General features: G+C 35.5%; 1 protein-coding gene across 3 annotated transcripts in view; it reads left to right on the top strand.

Moving 5' to 3' along the window:
- The window catches only part of LOC106116452 (oxidative stress-induced growth inhibitor 1), a 27,795-nt gene extending 10,560 nt beyond the window's left edge, over positions 1–17,235 (top strand). Inside the window, exons 1-10 of one of the 3 annotated variants that reach the window (XM_013310300.1) lie at positions 2,800–2,933; positions 8,266–8,618; positions 9,489–9,597; positions 10,014–10,113; positions 11,930–12,013; positions 13,750–13,980; positions 14,356–14,480; positions 14,965–15,122; positions 15,620–15,786; positions 16,392–17,235. In XM_013310300.1, coding sequence (XP_013165754.1) covers positions 8,546–8,618; positions 9,489–9,597; positions 10,014–10,113; positions 11,930–12,013; positions 13,750–13,980; positions 14,356–14,480; positions 14,965–15,122; positions 15,620–15,786; positions 16,392–17,159 — 1,815 coding nt within the window. In that variant the 5' untranslated portion in view covers positions 2,800–2,933; positions 8,266–8,545 and the 3' untranslated portion in view covers positions 17,160–17,235. Of the gene's footprint in view, positions 1–2,799; positions 2,934–2,954; positions 3,021–8,265; positions 8,619–9,488; positions 9,598–10,013; positions 10,114–11,929; positions 12,014–13,749; positions 13,981–14,355; positions 14,481–14,964; positions 15,123–15,619; positions 15,787–16,391 lie in introns of those variants that run through there. The other 2 variants (XM_013310301.1, XM_013310299.1) reach the window with 2 other exon arrangements.
- Positions 17,236–17,406: the final 171 nt, after the last annotated feature.

The raw sequence follows: 17,406 nt of genomic DNA, 5'->3' as shown, positions 1-17,406 counted from the left end.
ATTTTGTATTCAATTGAAATCACTTGAATGGATTGGATGTGAATAACAGCATCCGTTGATTGTACTTACGAATGAAAAGAGTACAGACCAAACATTACAACTTTACATGTATTTGTGACATGGAAACTCGTTTAAACTTCTTTAAAAGGAAAAAAACACGAGTAAAAACATTTTTTTCATTTTTTTTTAAGTTTGAGACCCACCTGCCAACTACTTTATGATTAAGAAAAATTCAAAGAGTAACAAAAAAAAATACAGATGAATTGATAACGTTCTACTTGTTGAAGTCGTCTAAAAAAACAACGGAAGTGTAGCAAAAAGAAGGAAATTTGGTATTGTAGAACATAATCTGGAATACATAGACTAATTGAGTTTTTTTTTAATTCCGCGCGGACGTAGTCGCGGGAGTTGGTGCTTGTATAAACGACAAATGCAATATAAGATTGTAACAAATACCATAGACACAAAGTAATCTTTGAGCAAGCATAATGAGCGATTCTTTATGTCATAAGATAACGCAGCAATGTAACCAGAGACTTATTGACCTCCACCTAAGTTTATCAAAACCTCTATCGTTGAACTAAGCTGTAGATAATATTTTTTATATTTCGAAATTAAAAAAAAAACGTTTAAAGTATTTCATCCTATACTCTTTGTATGAGAGTTTTTAACCTCTATGATGACGTCACATCGTCATTTCTTTTAAACTAGGAATCTCTCTTGGATGTTTATTAAAAAAAATCTTAATACGAAAGTTTAGATGGATGAATGTTTGTCGGTATCTCCGGAACGGCTCAACGGATTTTGATGAGATTTGGCATTTTGTAGAACATAGTCTGGAAGAACACATAGGCTACTTATTAAGTTTTTTCCGCGTGGTCGGAATCACGGGAGACAGCTAGAATAGTCTATGTTACTAAGGGTTAATATAGCATACTAATAGTGAATGAATTATTAAAAACAGTCCAGTAGTTTTTGAGTTTATTCGTCACATACATACAGAAGTATAAACTTATACATCTTGTTTAAATTAACTGTAACACAAATTAACTATGATATGCAACATCTGCTTTCCTCACTATCTGGTTATATATAAATCTGCAAGTCATGTTAACTCCTATCATTTAAAACGATTGCACAATATAATACAATGACGTCACAGTATATATATATATATATATATATACTATGCTTACATCGTATATACATAGGGCTGCCACATGGTTGTCTTTGTTGGCTTTTTTTAGACATCAACTAAGTTGTTGGTATCGTTTGTGTTTGCAATGTGGCAACCCTATTATCACATAGTTTAACCTTTGCCACTTATTGTATAATGAAATGTGAGATGGCATCGTAGCACGTGTCATGTTATGGTACACGTGTTGTATACAATCTTATTCTCATCGTATGAAAATATGTCATTAAAAATATTTTCTATAAAATAACAGTATCGTGGGAATTATTATTAACATATTAAAATAAATAATTGGAAAAGTAAACATTCTCATGTTTATATTTATACTAGTTATAGCCCACGAGTATGTCCGCGCGGAATTAAAAAATCTTTATTAGTACTCTACATGTTCTTATGTCTACATCTATGTCAAATTTCAACGATATCCATGCAGCCGTTCTGGAGATGTCTTCTAACAAACATCCATCTAAACATTCGCATTTATATTAGATAAGTCTTTATTCGCTGACCAATACATCATTTTTTATTACATAAACTTAAACTACTTTTTTTTAAACAGACAAAAACTATAACTTTGTTTTCAACTTCCAGTTGGTTTGTCAGGATGTCCTTCGACATAGGCATCACCTAGATTTTTCCATAATTCCTTGTCCCTAGCTAATCTTCTCCATTAATAATATTAGTAATATTTAAAAAAATCTGTGATTCGAACTCTGAACTTGTACCGATGTTCTTGCTACTAAGCTATTGGGTCGTTTAAATTCGCTGTAACGCCATTAGCTATTTGTTATCTAAATATGCGATATTGTTATGCAAATCCGTAGTTTATAGTCAGCCATTATTATTTATAATGCTAATAATTGATAATTATTGTAACATTATTAAAACAATTCATATTATAGATATACAGAGTGTCACAAAATTCAACGATAAAACTGTAAAACTGAACTGAATTTTGGGACACGCTGTATGTTATATTGTTTGTTTCGTTGTAACGCTTTGAATTGGAAATCAAGGTCATTTTTAGATCCTATGTCAACTAGCTGTCGCCCCCTATTCCGTCCGTGCGGAAAATAAGCTTATATGTTCTTCCAGACTGTTTTGAGATGCAATCTAACTAACACCCATCCATCCATCTAAACGTTCGCATTTATAATATTAGTAAGATTTACTTTTGACATCAATTGACAGTATTAAAAGATTCGAACTTTATGTCGGCTTGTGATATTCATGTGGTGCAAGATGTGCCTGCGGATGTCGGAAGGCGTGCTAGTACGAAAGATATAAGTTTGAATTCTAATGTACCCATCTTTGATACACTAGAGAAGAATACTGGTCAAATTCCTTTCAGTCGTTCAGAATAAATATCACAATAGAATAGGTTTGTCTTTTCAGTAAACAATTGTATATGAATTCCACAGATCTGTGTATTATTTTAATAATTGTCATTTTTACCAGACGAGATCATCTTGTAATTTATCATTTATTTTGACAAGATGTAATGTAAAAAAAAAAGTGTAAAAACCATTTGTAATCTGTCATCGATAACTGTTTAATAAACAATCCGCGAGCCCGCCATTGTAATTCAAATTTCGAATTCGATTCGAATCAGTCGACTTGAGGACGCAGTGCGGAGTGGTTGTGTTGTCAATAACGATATAAATTCTATTTTCCGATAAAGTTGATTTTTTTGTGCCAGTGCTAATAGGAAACTTTTTTGTGTAGTGATTTAAAAAAAGTAAGTTTTGTGGCATGAATGAACGAATGCAAATTAATAGCTCGTTAATTTATTTTGCGATCTTTTTATTGTGTTATAAATTTTATGGTAATTATTTATAATTTTATTAAGTAATGGTTTATGTCGATTAAAATTGTACGTTATCACGGTGTGGTTCTGTAGAACTTTTTGTAGCTTTTCAAAACTGGTTTACCGCGTGGATATGTCCTGCATACAGTTTCTTCCACGTAAAATTTCTGTCATAGTTATCCTTAACATAATTAAAGTTTTAAGAATCAGTTTAACATTTAAATAATAAAAAGCGGATTAAAAAATATTTTTTTCTTTACTGATTGAGTCATTTTTTTTTATTTAATAGTTATGCAATACATGACCAGACAGAATTGTGACCGTGATTTGCAACAATTTAAATATTGAAATGAAATGCTAAAATACTTTTAACAAGGAGGTTATAATTTTGACATTAAAAACTCTTTGGATAAATCCTTGAATTTAATATATTTTTATTCGATGGTAATTATTTTACTAATATTATAAATGCGAATGTTTGGATGTATGGCAACCGCGCTAATAGCAGCGTGTAGTGAAACTAGCTGTTGCCAACGACTCCGTCCGCGTGGAATTACAAAAAAATACTTAATAACTACCCTAATTGTTCTTCCAGACTATTTTTGACATTTGTGCTAAATTTTAACGAGATTGCAGCCGTTCAAAATATATCTTCAAACAAACATCCATCCATCCAAACATTCTCATTTATAATGTTAGTAAGAAGTAAGATTTTTAAAACCCTTTATTTTTTTTTAATTCGGAACTAATCGATAAATATTTTAATTTATTTTTATCAAACAATAATACTTGTATAAAATTATATCATACTATGTCTTATCATTGATAACAATTGTTCCGATAAAAGATTAGGCTGATCACAATTTATAATTTGGCGGAACGTCATCGACCCCGACTGACCTAGGTTTACTGATGTTCACAACAGACGAAACGGAAGAGATTCCGCCTTGCTTTGGCGAAAGAACATATATATAACTAGCGGACCCGACAGACGTTGTCCTGTCTACACGTCTTTAATTTGAATAAATTAATATGAAGTTAATATTTGATGAAAATTGTGAATCTAAACCATTCCCAGATCCCCTTGAACACACACAAAAAATTTCATCAAAATCGGTCCAGTCGTGTGAGAAAAGTTCAGTGACATACACACTCACAGATGAATTATATATATAAAGATTATGTAACGTCAAAAGATAGACATGAATATAGTTCATTTACTGTCTATTGGAAAAAGGTTTTTTTTTCGTAAATATCTTAGTAATATTATAAATACGAATGTTTAGATGTTTGTTAGAACGCATCTCCAGAACGGTTCAATGGATCTCGCTGAAATTTGTCGTAGATTTACACTGCGCTTCCGACGCTCTTTTTCGTTTATAAAAACTAGATGTCGCCCGCGGCTCTATCTGCGCGGAATTAATGATAATAAGTAGCCTATGTGTTCTTCCAGACTATGTTCTTTCTGGAGATGCCTTCCATCAAATATTCGCATTTATAATATTAGTAAGATTGCTTTGTTAAGTGTTTTAAATAATTCTACAATATATTATACATTATCTCACCAATTCTAGAATTTGTTTCTTTTAACAATAATTAATTATTCAAAAATATAACGGTAAAACATTTAGTAGAATATATTTTTGATACTAAATTAGTTTTGCGATCTAATATAAGAAATGCGAATGTTTAGATGGACATTTATTTGAAGGTATCTTCAGAACGGCTCAACGGATCTCGATGAAATTAGGTAGAGATGTAGAACAGTCTGTAAGAAGACATATGGTACTAATTACGTTTTTTATTTCGCGGACGAAGTCGCAGGGGACAGCTAGTATAGTAATATTTTTAAGTCAACAAACTTAATATCAGTTTTTTTTTTGTTTTAAATACATGTTTCAATTTGGATTTTGATACAGTATTTTACTAGTAAAGCGTTTTCATTTGATATACATGTTGTGATGGTTGTGCAATATGGCGCCCGCCATTTTCCAAATAATAGTATTTACATTTTATTAGCTATAAAACTAGAAAGTTCTTTTTTGCATTAATTATTTTATCGTATACACCGACATTGACCCTCATTTAAATTACTCGCAAATTGAAACTATATCAATATGGAAAAGTTATTCTTAGAAATAAATAAATGTATTCAATTTTACGATCAATAATAGTCAAGCGTTTTTAGAGATCCTTATTTGTTGCGAGTAGAACGAAACATTATAGAAAAAAAAAACTTAAGAGTCTGGAAGAAAACATAGGCTACCTATAATGTTTTTTTATTCTGCGCGGACGGAATCGCGGACGACAGCTAATATCTATATAAATGGATAGGCGATTGCTTAGAAATGATATCTTTTGCTTTCGATGTAATCACGCCTGTTAATGTTACATGACAGTTAAGTCTATCTATGTTATTAGTTCGAATCCACACTCTTTCAAACCGCTACCATCAGCGCCAAAATGGCGATCATCAAATTGGCACAAGATACTGTGTCTTATAGCCAGTCCATAGATACGGAACCAATGTACTAATTGTACGTATCACTTGTCAAGTTTGTTTTATATTACCATATGTGACTTTTTTATTGTTTTATTGGTGTTAAGTGGAAGTAATAACGAGCTACGGACCGGTTGCCATGCGGTTAACACATGTATACGTATATAAAAAAAAATTGTATGTTCTTTGTATGCGTTCTTAGAACACTAGACTTTCATGGAGACTTTCGCCAGAGTGGAATTTAAATCATGCTAGGCCTGAATATTTGTGACAATCCTATAGTGATCGAGGATTTAGTCAAAATTGTTGTAGATATTTAGTGTCATTTACGCCCGATAGTTGCGCTCCACGTATTTAAATTTACTTTCCAAGTCCTGTCATAATCATACCACTTACCCGGTACTTACCCATATTTAACGAACAGACAAAAATTTTTTTTTTAATTAAAGTAACACAAATACAATATGTGCATGAAATACAAATTATTTTTATACATACAGACGCTCCAACTTTATCTGTTTTGATTTCAAACCCTACGTATAGATGGCGCTAGTAGTATATTAAAACGCGATGTCGTTTTACTCACTACGAATAGAGTAGTTTTAGCGCATACGCCGTCTCGTCGATCAAATAATATTAGGTGGCCGCAAGTTTGCCCCCTTTTAATTTATAATATTTTTGACATCGCCGTCTTAAACAATTGGTTTTGGCGGTTATATTATATTATATATAGAACAGTCTGTAAGAACACATAGGCTACTTATTAATTTGTTTTTTTTTTAACAACTAGTTATTCATAATTTTATTACTTTAATTTTACGTAACGAATTACAAATCATTAAACACTAATTCAGTAATAAAACTTTATTTGAATATTGGCCTACTTAGTAGACCGTGACAAACCTTGATCATTGGAAAAACCAATGAACCTTAAACATTGTTTAGATTCTTAACAATGATTGTATTTAGATTTAGCATTCTAACTGTGGGTTTCTGAAACCGAAATCCCCGTTTAAAACATATTGTTTTCCTGTTTTGTCTATATTTTTGAGAAAGGATGTTTTTTCTGTAAAATTTAGACGTTAATTTACAACATAGGATAATCAATTGTATGTGTTAGTACATCGTCATCATCATCAGCGCCCTATACGTCCCCACCGAGGGGCTCGGAGCCTACCCTCCTCCATAGCGGAGGCATACCCACTAAACCTCTCTGTTCCTCCAACGCATCGGGACGGGACCACGGGCACGCTTTCGCTCTCGTCCGCGGCCCCGTCTGCGCCAGCTGCCGAGGCAGCTCCCTCTTTCGGGGGGAGGCAGTCCTCAGTCGCCGGTGATGGACTAGCCTACCCTAAGTTAGGGTGACTTAGGGCCATGGTCAACCACGCTCGCCCAGTGCGGGTTGGTTAACTTTACACGTATTTTTGAATTTCTTTTCAGTACATCGTTTTTATAATAGTTATGACGTATACCAGGATGTCGTAATCTTAATATAATTGTATAATACATAAGTCGTAATCATTAGATTGTATGGAGTATTGTGTAGTAATTGATAATAGCTATTGATAAGTAATTTTCGAATTAAAAAAAAACAAATACTTTTTACACGTGTTTTGGCGGATAGACAAAGGTCGATGAAAGTTTGGATGGATTGTGAGTAAGAGGATATGCGTAAGAATAGAATATCTTCTGTAGAAATTGTCTACAGTGGACTTGGCATGAATATTTTTGACAAGCACCATTGTATCGTCGACAAAATACATGCAGCGCCCCTAGCGGACGTAAAGTACACTTACTAATATTATAAATACGAAAGTTTGGATGGATGTTTGTTTGAAATTTTCTTCGGTACGGTTCAACAGATCTTGATGAAATTTAGTAGATGTAGAACATAGTCTGGAAGGACACATACGCTATTGATAAGGTTTTTTTTTTTAATTTTATGCGCGGACGGAATCAAGAGACACAATTGACAATGACGATACACAAATATTCGTTACTAGCTATTGCCCGCGGCTCCGTCCGTGCGGAATTAAAAAAAAACTATTTGTCGCAGCGTAATGTTACATAGCCTAAAGCCTTCCTCTATAAATGGACTATCCAACAAAAAAAAATCAAATCGGACCAGTATTTCCTGAGATTAGCGCGTTTAAACAAACTCTTCCACTTTATAATATTAGTATAGATAGGTCTATATTACGTCCTGGATGCAGGTGGCACAAGAACGGTCATCGTGGCGATCTTTGGGGGAGGCCTATGCCCAGCAGTGGGCGTCTCATGGCTGACAGGAAGGAAGGAATGTCTATATTACTAGATCGATATGTCGCGATGTATCCAACATAGTTAATATCGCGTCATAAACAAATGAACACAAATAGAATTTTCCATACTATTATATTTTACTATTGTAATAACTTTCATAATTAATATGTATGGCCAGTCATAATTTAGATAATGAAGGGTCTTGATTTAAATCAATTTACTTTGTTATTATCAAAATGTAAACACGCTGTATACTGCGAGTCAATGGTCGTGATACTTTTGTAATCATTCAATAAAATTTATATTCCGGCTTATGGATGGATGTATGTTTGAAGGTATCTCCGGAACGGCTTAACGGATTTTTATGAAATTTTTCACACATGTAGAACATAATCTCGAGGAAGACATAGGCTAATTTTTTTTTTTTTAATTCGATGCGAGTGGAACCGTGTGCGACAGCTAGTTGGCAATAAATGTTCATACATATATTTTTTGTTACAGATAATATAATTTCATCCTGAATACTCCAACGAAAACGGCAGCTGTCCGATTTTATCTACGACTGAAGAGACGAAGAAAAAAAAGAAAATAGTGTTAATTATTAAGTCTGTAAGACTGTAAACTGCCTGTGATATAATTTATTTTCAAATTTTAATTTATTTCTAAAAGAATTCTAAATTCGAATTAGAATACAAGACTAGAGAGAAATTAGATCTGGCCATTAACAAATTGGTTTAGCAATTAAAAAAAGAAAGTTGAATCTGTTTTTATCTGTGGTACAATGAGAGACAACATGAAGGCTTGTCAGCACACGCTGTCAGATGACGTCATCTACAAAGAGGTCGTTGTTATCGGTAAGTTAACATTCTACAGATTATATATTTATCATTTCTCTATTCAAGGTTAGATTCCGAATTGAATTCTTTATCACGTGGAACATTAATTATACCAAATTACCCTATTTTTATACAAGTATTCAGTCGGACTTATCCTGTCGCCAGCGATTCCGATACGAATTTAAAAAAAAACTTAGTAGTCTATGTGTTCTTCCAGACTATGTTCTATATCTGTGCCAAATTTCATTCGTTGAACCATTCCAGAGACGCGTTCCTTTTTACGTTTATAATATTAGTAAGATAAGGAAGATCTCTCACAGGTAGCCCTAAATTATAAAATAAATTATTGTCTGGCTATTCTTAAAATAGTACGACAATATACCTTATTCTAACAGGAGACTTGACCAATAAAGTCAATTGACCGTCTCGACGTTCGTAATTAATGTTATTAATTTAAATTGATTTAACATAACGATCCTGAAAACTCAATAGCACCGGGAATTTGAACCTTAATACCATGGTATAAGACTGAGTTTTGTATAAAATGTCGACATTAAATTAGCATTTCATAAAGTAATTTAAAAAAAAATCAAAATATAATAATGTACTAGTAAGATGAAGCGTAAATACACTTCTTTATAACCCAGAATCTTAGCAATCACTACTTATTTTTCTAAAATATTGTTTTTAATATAAAGCCCTATATTTACGACACGCTTTAGGCTAAATATTTTCATGCCATTAAACTTAAGTGATGAGTAAATTGAAAAATATAGTTATGCAAGAAAGGGACAGAAATTGCAAGCCAATAGCAACAAAGACGGTTGCCATGGTAACGACATTCTCATTTTTATATACAAATATATTAACGCGTATTGTCTTACTTAGGCAATGGTCCTAGTGGTCTGGTGACGTCATACATGCTGGCTGGGAACGTGCCATATTTGAAGCGGAATATTCCTGATGAACTGCCCATCGACGACATGCTGAGAGCCAGGTGAGAATTGTATTTACTTACTAGCCCTTGACTTCTTCAGCATGGAATAAAAAAAACTTAATAAGTAGCATATATGTTCTTTCAGACTATGTTCTACATCTATGCCAAATTCCATCAAAATTCGTTAAGTCGTTGCAAACATACCTGCTAACAAACATCCATCCATCTAAACTTTCGCATTTATAATATTTGTAAGATTACTCCCCTATACATTAGCTACTTTCTATTAAAAGTCACGTCAAAATTGGTGCAGCCATCCTAAAGTTTATCCGGGACAAACACGAACTTGCGGACAGACAGACAGACAGACAGACTTTCTTAATTTTTTTCTTGATTTTTTTTTCAATGTGAACGATAGAACTCCGTCTAATACTACCAAATAACTCGAAGAATGATGAAATAAATTAATTTTCCAGATTATCCAACCTGCCTCCAGGACAGAATCTACTAGAAACAGACCTTATGGAGTTGGCAGAGGGCTTGGAAGGACGGAGTCACAATCCCATACCTTTATTGGTAAGTGTTCAATACTTTTGTCTTGTTCACAAAAAACTACAAAACTACAGACTGTAGTGCTTAGAAAGTATAAGCTAGTAAAAGCATACCTTTGCGATATTAAAAAAATATTTTGAGACGATTTTACGTGGTAAACTTTGTTTATTCGCACGGAATTAATAAAACCTAGTAATTAATAAAGTCTATAGTTGTCGCAAGTACTTTAGAAAGATCAATACTTGAGACAAAACTACCTTATCTCCCAAGTTGAACCAAATTGCAGATGCTTACATTTGTTCAGTAGTTTCGGAGTTTATCGCGAACATACATACATCGTGACACTAATTTTTTATTTACATAAGATGTTATCCGGGGATAGTGTAGCTTCCCAGCAGTGATAGTCTCAAATAGTAATAGTAGTTTTGGAGTCTATTTAGTACAAACTTTTTTCTCTTTATAATATAGACAAAATCAATCGCTATCGGCATCCAAAGGGTTAAATGTTAACATTTAAACTGACATATTTATAATTTTTATGTAACAATCGATAATATCCACGTGTATAGTTTTATAAAACTTCATCATCAGCTCACTATACGTCCCCACCGAGGGGCTCAGAGCCTACCCTAAGTTAAGGGTGATTAGGCCATAGTCAACCACGCTGGCCAAGTGCGGGTTGGTTGACTTCACACATATCTTTGATATGTGCAGCATTACGATGTTTTCCTTCACCGTAAGAACGTCGGATAAATGTACATTTGTAAATTGGAAATCGAAAAACACATTGGTACATCTCGGGATTCGAACCCAGGACCTGCAGATTGCAAGTCAAGTGCTTCACCTCTGAGCCACCGACGCTCTAACTATAAAACTTACAATCTGTAGTATTAAAGAAGACATACAGCATGTTTTAAAACTCATCTTGTTATAAAAGTATTAGTAATACGATTATGATTCTTTTTATAGTTGCTTAACGCACGTGTTGGAATACCAAAGTCGAAATAACGTCATATCTTAATCAAACATATAAAATTATATTACTAGCTTTCGCCCGCGACACTGTCCGCGCGGAATTGAAAAAGGCTTAATTAGTAGCCTGTGCGTTCTTCCAGACTATGTACTACATTCATGCCAAACTTCTATCCATCAATCTAAATACTCGCGCTTATAATATAAGTAAGATATATAAAATTCTCAACCTAACTCAAATATGTCTAGTTTTAATTAATTTTGTTTTATGTATATTAACAAGTTAATTTACATACAATGGTACATGCAAATGTCGTTTTCATAAATATTATGATTAACATATCGAATTTCGTGAATAAGCAAATTTGAAAAAAATACTGTTGTAATCATGTAAAAGTCTTTTTACTGCCTTCTAATTAATATTATAAATGTGAATATTTAGATGGATGGATGTTTGTTTGAAGGTATCTACAGAACAGCTGCATGAATCTTGCTGAAATTTGTCATACATATAGAACATAGTCTGGAAGAACACATAGACTACTAACTTTTATTTAATTCCGTAAGAAGTCACGGGCAACTTTTATAATAATTTTAAGAACGTAAATATATTTTAATATTAAAGAATGTCTGTAGACTAGCGATCGCCCGCGACTGCGTCCGCGCGAACTTAATAAAAAAACATAAATAATAAGTAACCTATGTGTTCTTCCAGACTATGTTCTATATGTATGACAAATTTCATCGAGATCCGTTCAGCCGTTCTGGAGATACCTTCAAACAATAATCCATCCATCTAAACATTCGCATTTATAATATTAGTAAGATAAATATTATCTAGTAATAATGTGTTTTGTAATATTTTCAGATGGACAATCTGTTGAGGCCCTGCGCTGATTTAAATATTGACGCAGATTCACTTATAGAGTGGAAATATGATGTAGAGAAACAGGTAAGCTGTAACATCATCATCAGCTCACTGTACATCCACACTGAGGGTCTCGGATCCAATCCAACGCTGGCTCGGTGCAAATTGACTTCACACATATCTTTGAATTTCTTCTCAGATATGTGCACCATCACGATGTTTTCCTTCACCGTAAGAACATCGGATAAATGTACATATGTAAATCGAAAATAAAAAAACACATTGGTACATGGCGGGATTCGAACCCAGGATCTGCAGATTGCAAGTCAAGTGCTTAACCCTTCAGCTACCGACACTCTATTCTTAATATCTTGCTAATATTATAAATGCGAATGTTTAGATGTATGTTTTTTAGAAGTTATCTCCAAAACGGCTCGATGTAGAACATAGTCTGGAAGAACACATATACTAATTAAGATTAGTTAATTGTACGCATACGAAGTCGCGGGCGACAACTAATATTATAGTTGATAAATTGTTGAATATAATATTTTGTTAAAGGCACGTTTTATTATTACGTTGTTTATGTTGTGTCATAATAATGGATTTGATTATATCGTATATTACTGGAACTATTGTGTTTACCTTATTATAAATATAGTAGTGTAAATAATTCATTATTTTTAACTCGTGTTTAAATATAACGCGTATAATTATATTTTAACAGTGGTAGAGCGAGCTTTAACATGTTCGCACGAATTGTCCCGGCTCGCTCAGTGAAATACCACGACCACACAGAAGACACGCCTCAAGTGAAAGCTATTCCGCGTACAGTCTGATGAGTGTGCGTCCCGGAGGCCTTATATAGTCCTCTTTCCCTTCCCACCCTCTTCCTTATAAGGAAAGGATGGAAAGTGGAAGTGGACTTTCCGAATGAAAGGATGCATGGAAAGGGAAAATATTTTCTTTCTGTGCATCCTCTCCTCCGTCGATTAAAGTTAGGCAACGCATATGCGATGGCGTATGTCTATAGGCAACGGTCACTTCGCTATTTCAGCGATTTCAGGTGGCCGCTCGCTCGTTTGCCACCTTATGATATAAAATAATAATAATATACATACGGAAAGAGAGAAAGAAAGGTTGTTATTACTGGTAATAAAGATTAAACCTAAAAACAATAACTAACATAAATTGCACAATGAGAAATGAAATTAAACTTAAATTACCATTTATGGTTATTTTGTGTAAACTAGTGATGCCCACAGTAGACATTGGCTGTATCGTGGACATTTTCATATACGTATACAATATTCAGTACACAAAATAACATAAAGCCACACTCACGTCATTTTAGCATTTAACAAGTATCGGTTACTCCGGTACACATATAATAAAAAAAATATAAGATATGAATATGTTAAAGGATCTAGGATTGTATCTTCAAAAGGTTCTCAGTATCGTTATAATTTAAAGTTAGCAGCCACTTCTGTAGGGTAAAACTGGCTCTCATCCGTGACCTCGGCAGCTGGCGCAGACGGGGCCGCGGATGAGAGTGTAAGTGTGTCCGTGGTCCCGTCCCGATGCGTTGGAGGAACGGAGAGGTTTAGTGGGTATGCCTCCGCTATGGAGGAGAATCCCACATAACTACCGCGTCCCCCCCCCCGGGGCGTGGAGTATGCATAAAGCATTCCTCTCTGGAAAAAAAAAGGTGTCTCTAGAACTGTTTAACGGATCTCGCTACTAGATATATTAAAAGCTAATGATCTGTTTATACTTTGTCTTGTTTATACCAAATGTATAATTGTTTATGTATATGTTAGGTGGAGCACGTGGTGCTGGGTCGGGGTCAGCCGGGCGGCTCCTGGCATACCTTCCCCCCCGCGCTGCGCACCCTCTCCCCCGCACCCTGGCTCGCCCTCCCCCCGCACCGCACCGCACACCCCGCACCTGCCCCGCACTCGCCCCCCGCCCCCCACTCGCCGCACGCCCGCCTCACCGCGCGCGCCCTCGCCAACTACTGCAGGCGATATGTACGAGTCAATAATTTGCAGGTCAGTTCATCATCAGCTTATTACACGTCTCTACTGAGGGGCTCTGACTTTACCCTGAGTAAGGAGTCACTAGGTCATAGTCAACGCTGACCCAGTGCTGGTTGACTACACACATATATTTGAATTTCTTCTCAGATATGTGCAGCATCACGATGTTTTCCTTCAACATAAGAACATAGAATAAATGTATATATGTAAATCGAACACAGGGAAACTTTTGTATATGGCAGTTAATAATCCGACTCGAAGGACCAAGACATGATCCTTCAAGCCGGATTCTTTCAGTTAAAATAGACTGGTATTGTAAAAATATTGTGCTATTAACTAAATTGTAATATTAAAGTTTTGTTTATGTGCATTTTGATAATATTTCAGCGTTTCTTCCGATGCGGTGTGACAGTGACGAGCGTGTCGCGATGTCCGCGCGGTGGTGGTGGTGGTGGTGGCCCGCCCTGCGCGAGCGCCGCCTGCCCCCGCGCCGCCACATTCTGCGTCTCCGGGTAACTATGCCCTCCCTTATCCTTTTCTTGATTTAAGCACAACCGCAACATATATAATCTTCTTATACATATGTAAATATTGGTGTACATAAAGTTTACAGAGGTATTGAGGCCTTTTTATTCATTTTTAATTTACAATCATCCAGATGTTCACATGGTAAATTTTCATCCATACAAATACCCGCTGTATTCTTAAAGTTGACAAAGATAAATAACAATATATTTTAAATGAGCACTTTGTTCTTAGAAACTCAAAGGTAGAAAAACCATTTCTACGATTTTTTTTGTATCCCTCATATTAAAGTTTGCATGTATTTTTAGAGATTATTAGTTCGAATTCTTTGTCGTGAATGGCGCACTTTCCTTACCAAGACAAGTTGTAGAATGAATAGTGAGGGGACACGAACGTCGACATCTTAGTAAGGCTAGTGTTGCGCCAGTACACCGGTATGTATGTATGTGTATGTGTGGGGGGGTGCTGCAGATACGACAGCGTGGAGGCGCGGTGCGTGCGCTACGTGTGCGGGCGCGTGGTGGTGGCGTGCGGCGGAGCGGACTCCCCCAACGCACACCTCGCCCACCTCGCGCACCTCGCCCCGCACGCGCTGCACCACCTCGCCGCGCTGCACTCCCCGCCTCCAGGTGATGCCGCATCTCATCACACCATCACATCATCACACACATACACATGGACAATAACATATATAAACTACCTAGAAAAACTCTAAAACTACTTCTTAGTTTTTTATTATTACCTAAAAAATGTTATTTTTTAAAAAAATTCAATGTTTTCCTACTTAAATTTAACACTTAATCTCATTATACACATTTTACATCATAGTATAGTATATTTCAAATATATCGCCAGCTCAAAGTCTCAAACCACAAAATTGTACTCTACGCAGAAACTCTTACGACATTTGGAGTCCATAATATAATAAAATATCATACTATCAATTAACTTTTCTTTATATCAGAAGAAAGACAATGGGTCCATGAATCTCGCTGAAATTTCACATAAATGTACATAATCTGGAAGAACACATAGACTACTAATTATTTTTTTTAATTCTGTGCGGACAGAGTCGCGGGCGACAGCTAGTTTTATTATATTATAATAATGTATGTAACATGATCAGAAGTGTCGAGCAGCAGCGAGGCTGCGCTGGTGGTGGGTTCAGGTCTGAGCGCGGCGGACGCGGTGCGCAGTCTGCGCGCGCTGCGCCGCCACGTGCTGCACGCGCACCGCACGCCGCCCGCAGCGCTCGCCCGCCTCCCGCCCGCCGCGTACCCTGACTACTGGGAGGTAACATTCACATCTCATACGACACCCCCCACCGCCCCCCACGTCCTCCAATACAAAAATAAATCCATAAAACTCAAAAACTATTTGTCACTTTCTATTCACTAGGTAAGAAGTATTTTGTTTGGAATGAAAATGGATTATCTTCCTACTTGCCCTCCAACCTAGATCTAGTCTTAATCATCGGCAGGCTAATTGGATACCATAAATAATTTTACACGTTCAATGCCATTATATACAGGTTTAATGGTTAATTAAACCCTTTGAATAGTTTTTTGATTAACTAGCTGTCAAAATCAAAAATAAATTAATAGCTTATGTATTCTTCCAGACTATACTCTACATCTGTGACAATTTTCATCAAAATCTATGCATGAGTCTTGGATATACCTTCTAGCAAACATCCATCTAAACATTCGCATTTTTAAAAATTAGTAAGACTAGTAAAACACTCGATATTCTATCACAATTCGTCAAACTATAAAGGCAGTGAATGTCGTAACTTTTAAACGTCAAAGTCACTAGATGGCGCTGTTCTTATTATGCACATAATTTCCCTAGATGGCGCTGTTATTAATCGAAAAATCGTAATTTATCTAAATTTCCAGATTTACAAGATGATGTGCGACGGTCCGAGCGGCAACCACCACAACTACACGCCTTATCCCGATCACGTGGTCGTCGACGTCACACCTCTAGACCCAGACAATGACAGCAAGTACAGCCTCAAGCGCGTCACACTTCTAGACCTCGCCACAAACCTGACCACACAGGTCACAGTCTCCCTCATCGTGGTCCTCATCGGCTCCAGACCTGATCTCTTCTTCCTCCAGACAAACTTCAATATCAACGATATAGAAATAAAAAAATGCATCAAATGTACCAACGAAAAGGAAAACAGAAAAATCGAAGAAAACCAAAAACAATGCTTCTTCAAAAACCATTGGCATTATTTCAAATCTGTATTAGGACAGAGCATTCAGAGTTGCAAGTCTAGATATTTGAATTATACAGAAATAAATGGCAACACTGACAATAAATGCAATAATACCAACTGTGACAAAATAGAAGACGGTTCTGACAATTTTAAATACGAAGTCATCCCGTATACTGATTTAGATAAACTTAAGTGTGAATGTCAAACCACAAACCCGTACAGCAGTGGATTGGGTTTCGGTATAGATCCATTGAAGCCAGTTGATGGCAGATCGAATCCAGTAGCCATAGACAAGAGTACCCATGAAATACTTAACGCTCCCAAAGGAATCTATGCTTTAGGACCACTCACCGGAGACAACTTCATAAGGTTCATCCCCGGAGGAGCGCTAGCGATAGTGGCTCACATACACAAAGAAATGAAGACAGTAGCAGAGTGATTTGATACTTACTCAGTGAAATAAATGTGATTTTATATATACTTAATTTTTTTTATAATAAATTATTTTTATACCCACCAGAGATTATTTGTTTTATTTAACATGTCACACAAGTCAGTAAGTCATAAAAAAATAGTAAAAACAGCCCTTTACTTCAGACATGTCAAACTAGACTTATTATAATACCTAGAAGTATTAAGCTTCGAGCGTCAGTGGCTCAGAGATTAGGCACTTGACTAGCAATCTG

Source organism: Papilio xuthus, unplaced genomic scaffold (assembly GCF_000836235.2).
Source record: "Papilio xuthus unplaced genomic scaffold, Pxut_1.1 DF827756.1, whole genome shotgun sequence".
In the NCBI taxonomy this organism is placed as follows: domain Eukaryota; kingdom Metazoa; phylum Arthropoda; class Insecta; order Lepidoptera; family Papilionidae; genus Papilio; species Papilio xuthus.
Note: the sequence above shows the minus strand (reverse complement) of the source record. Positions and strands in the feature narration are given on the sequence as shown.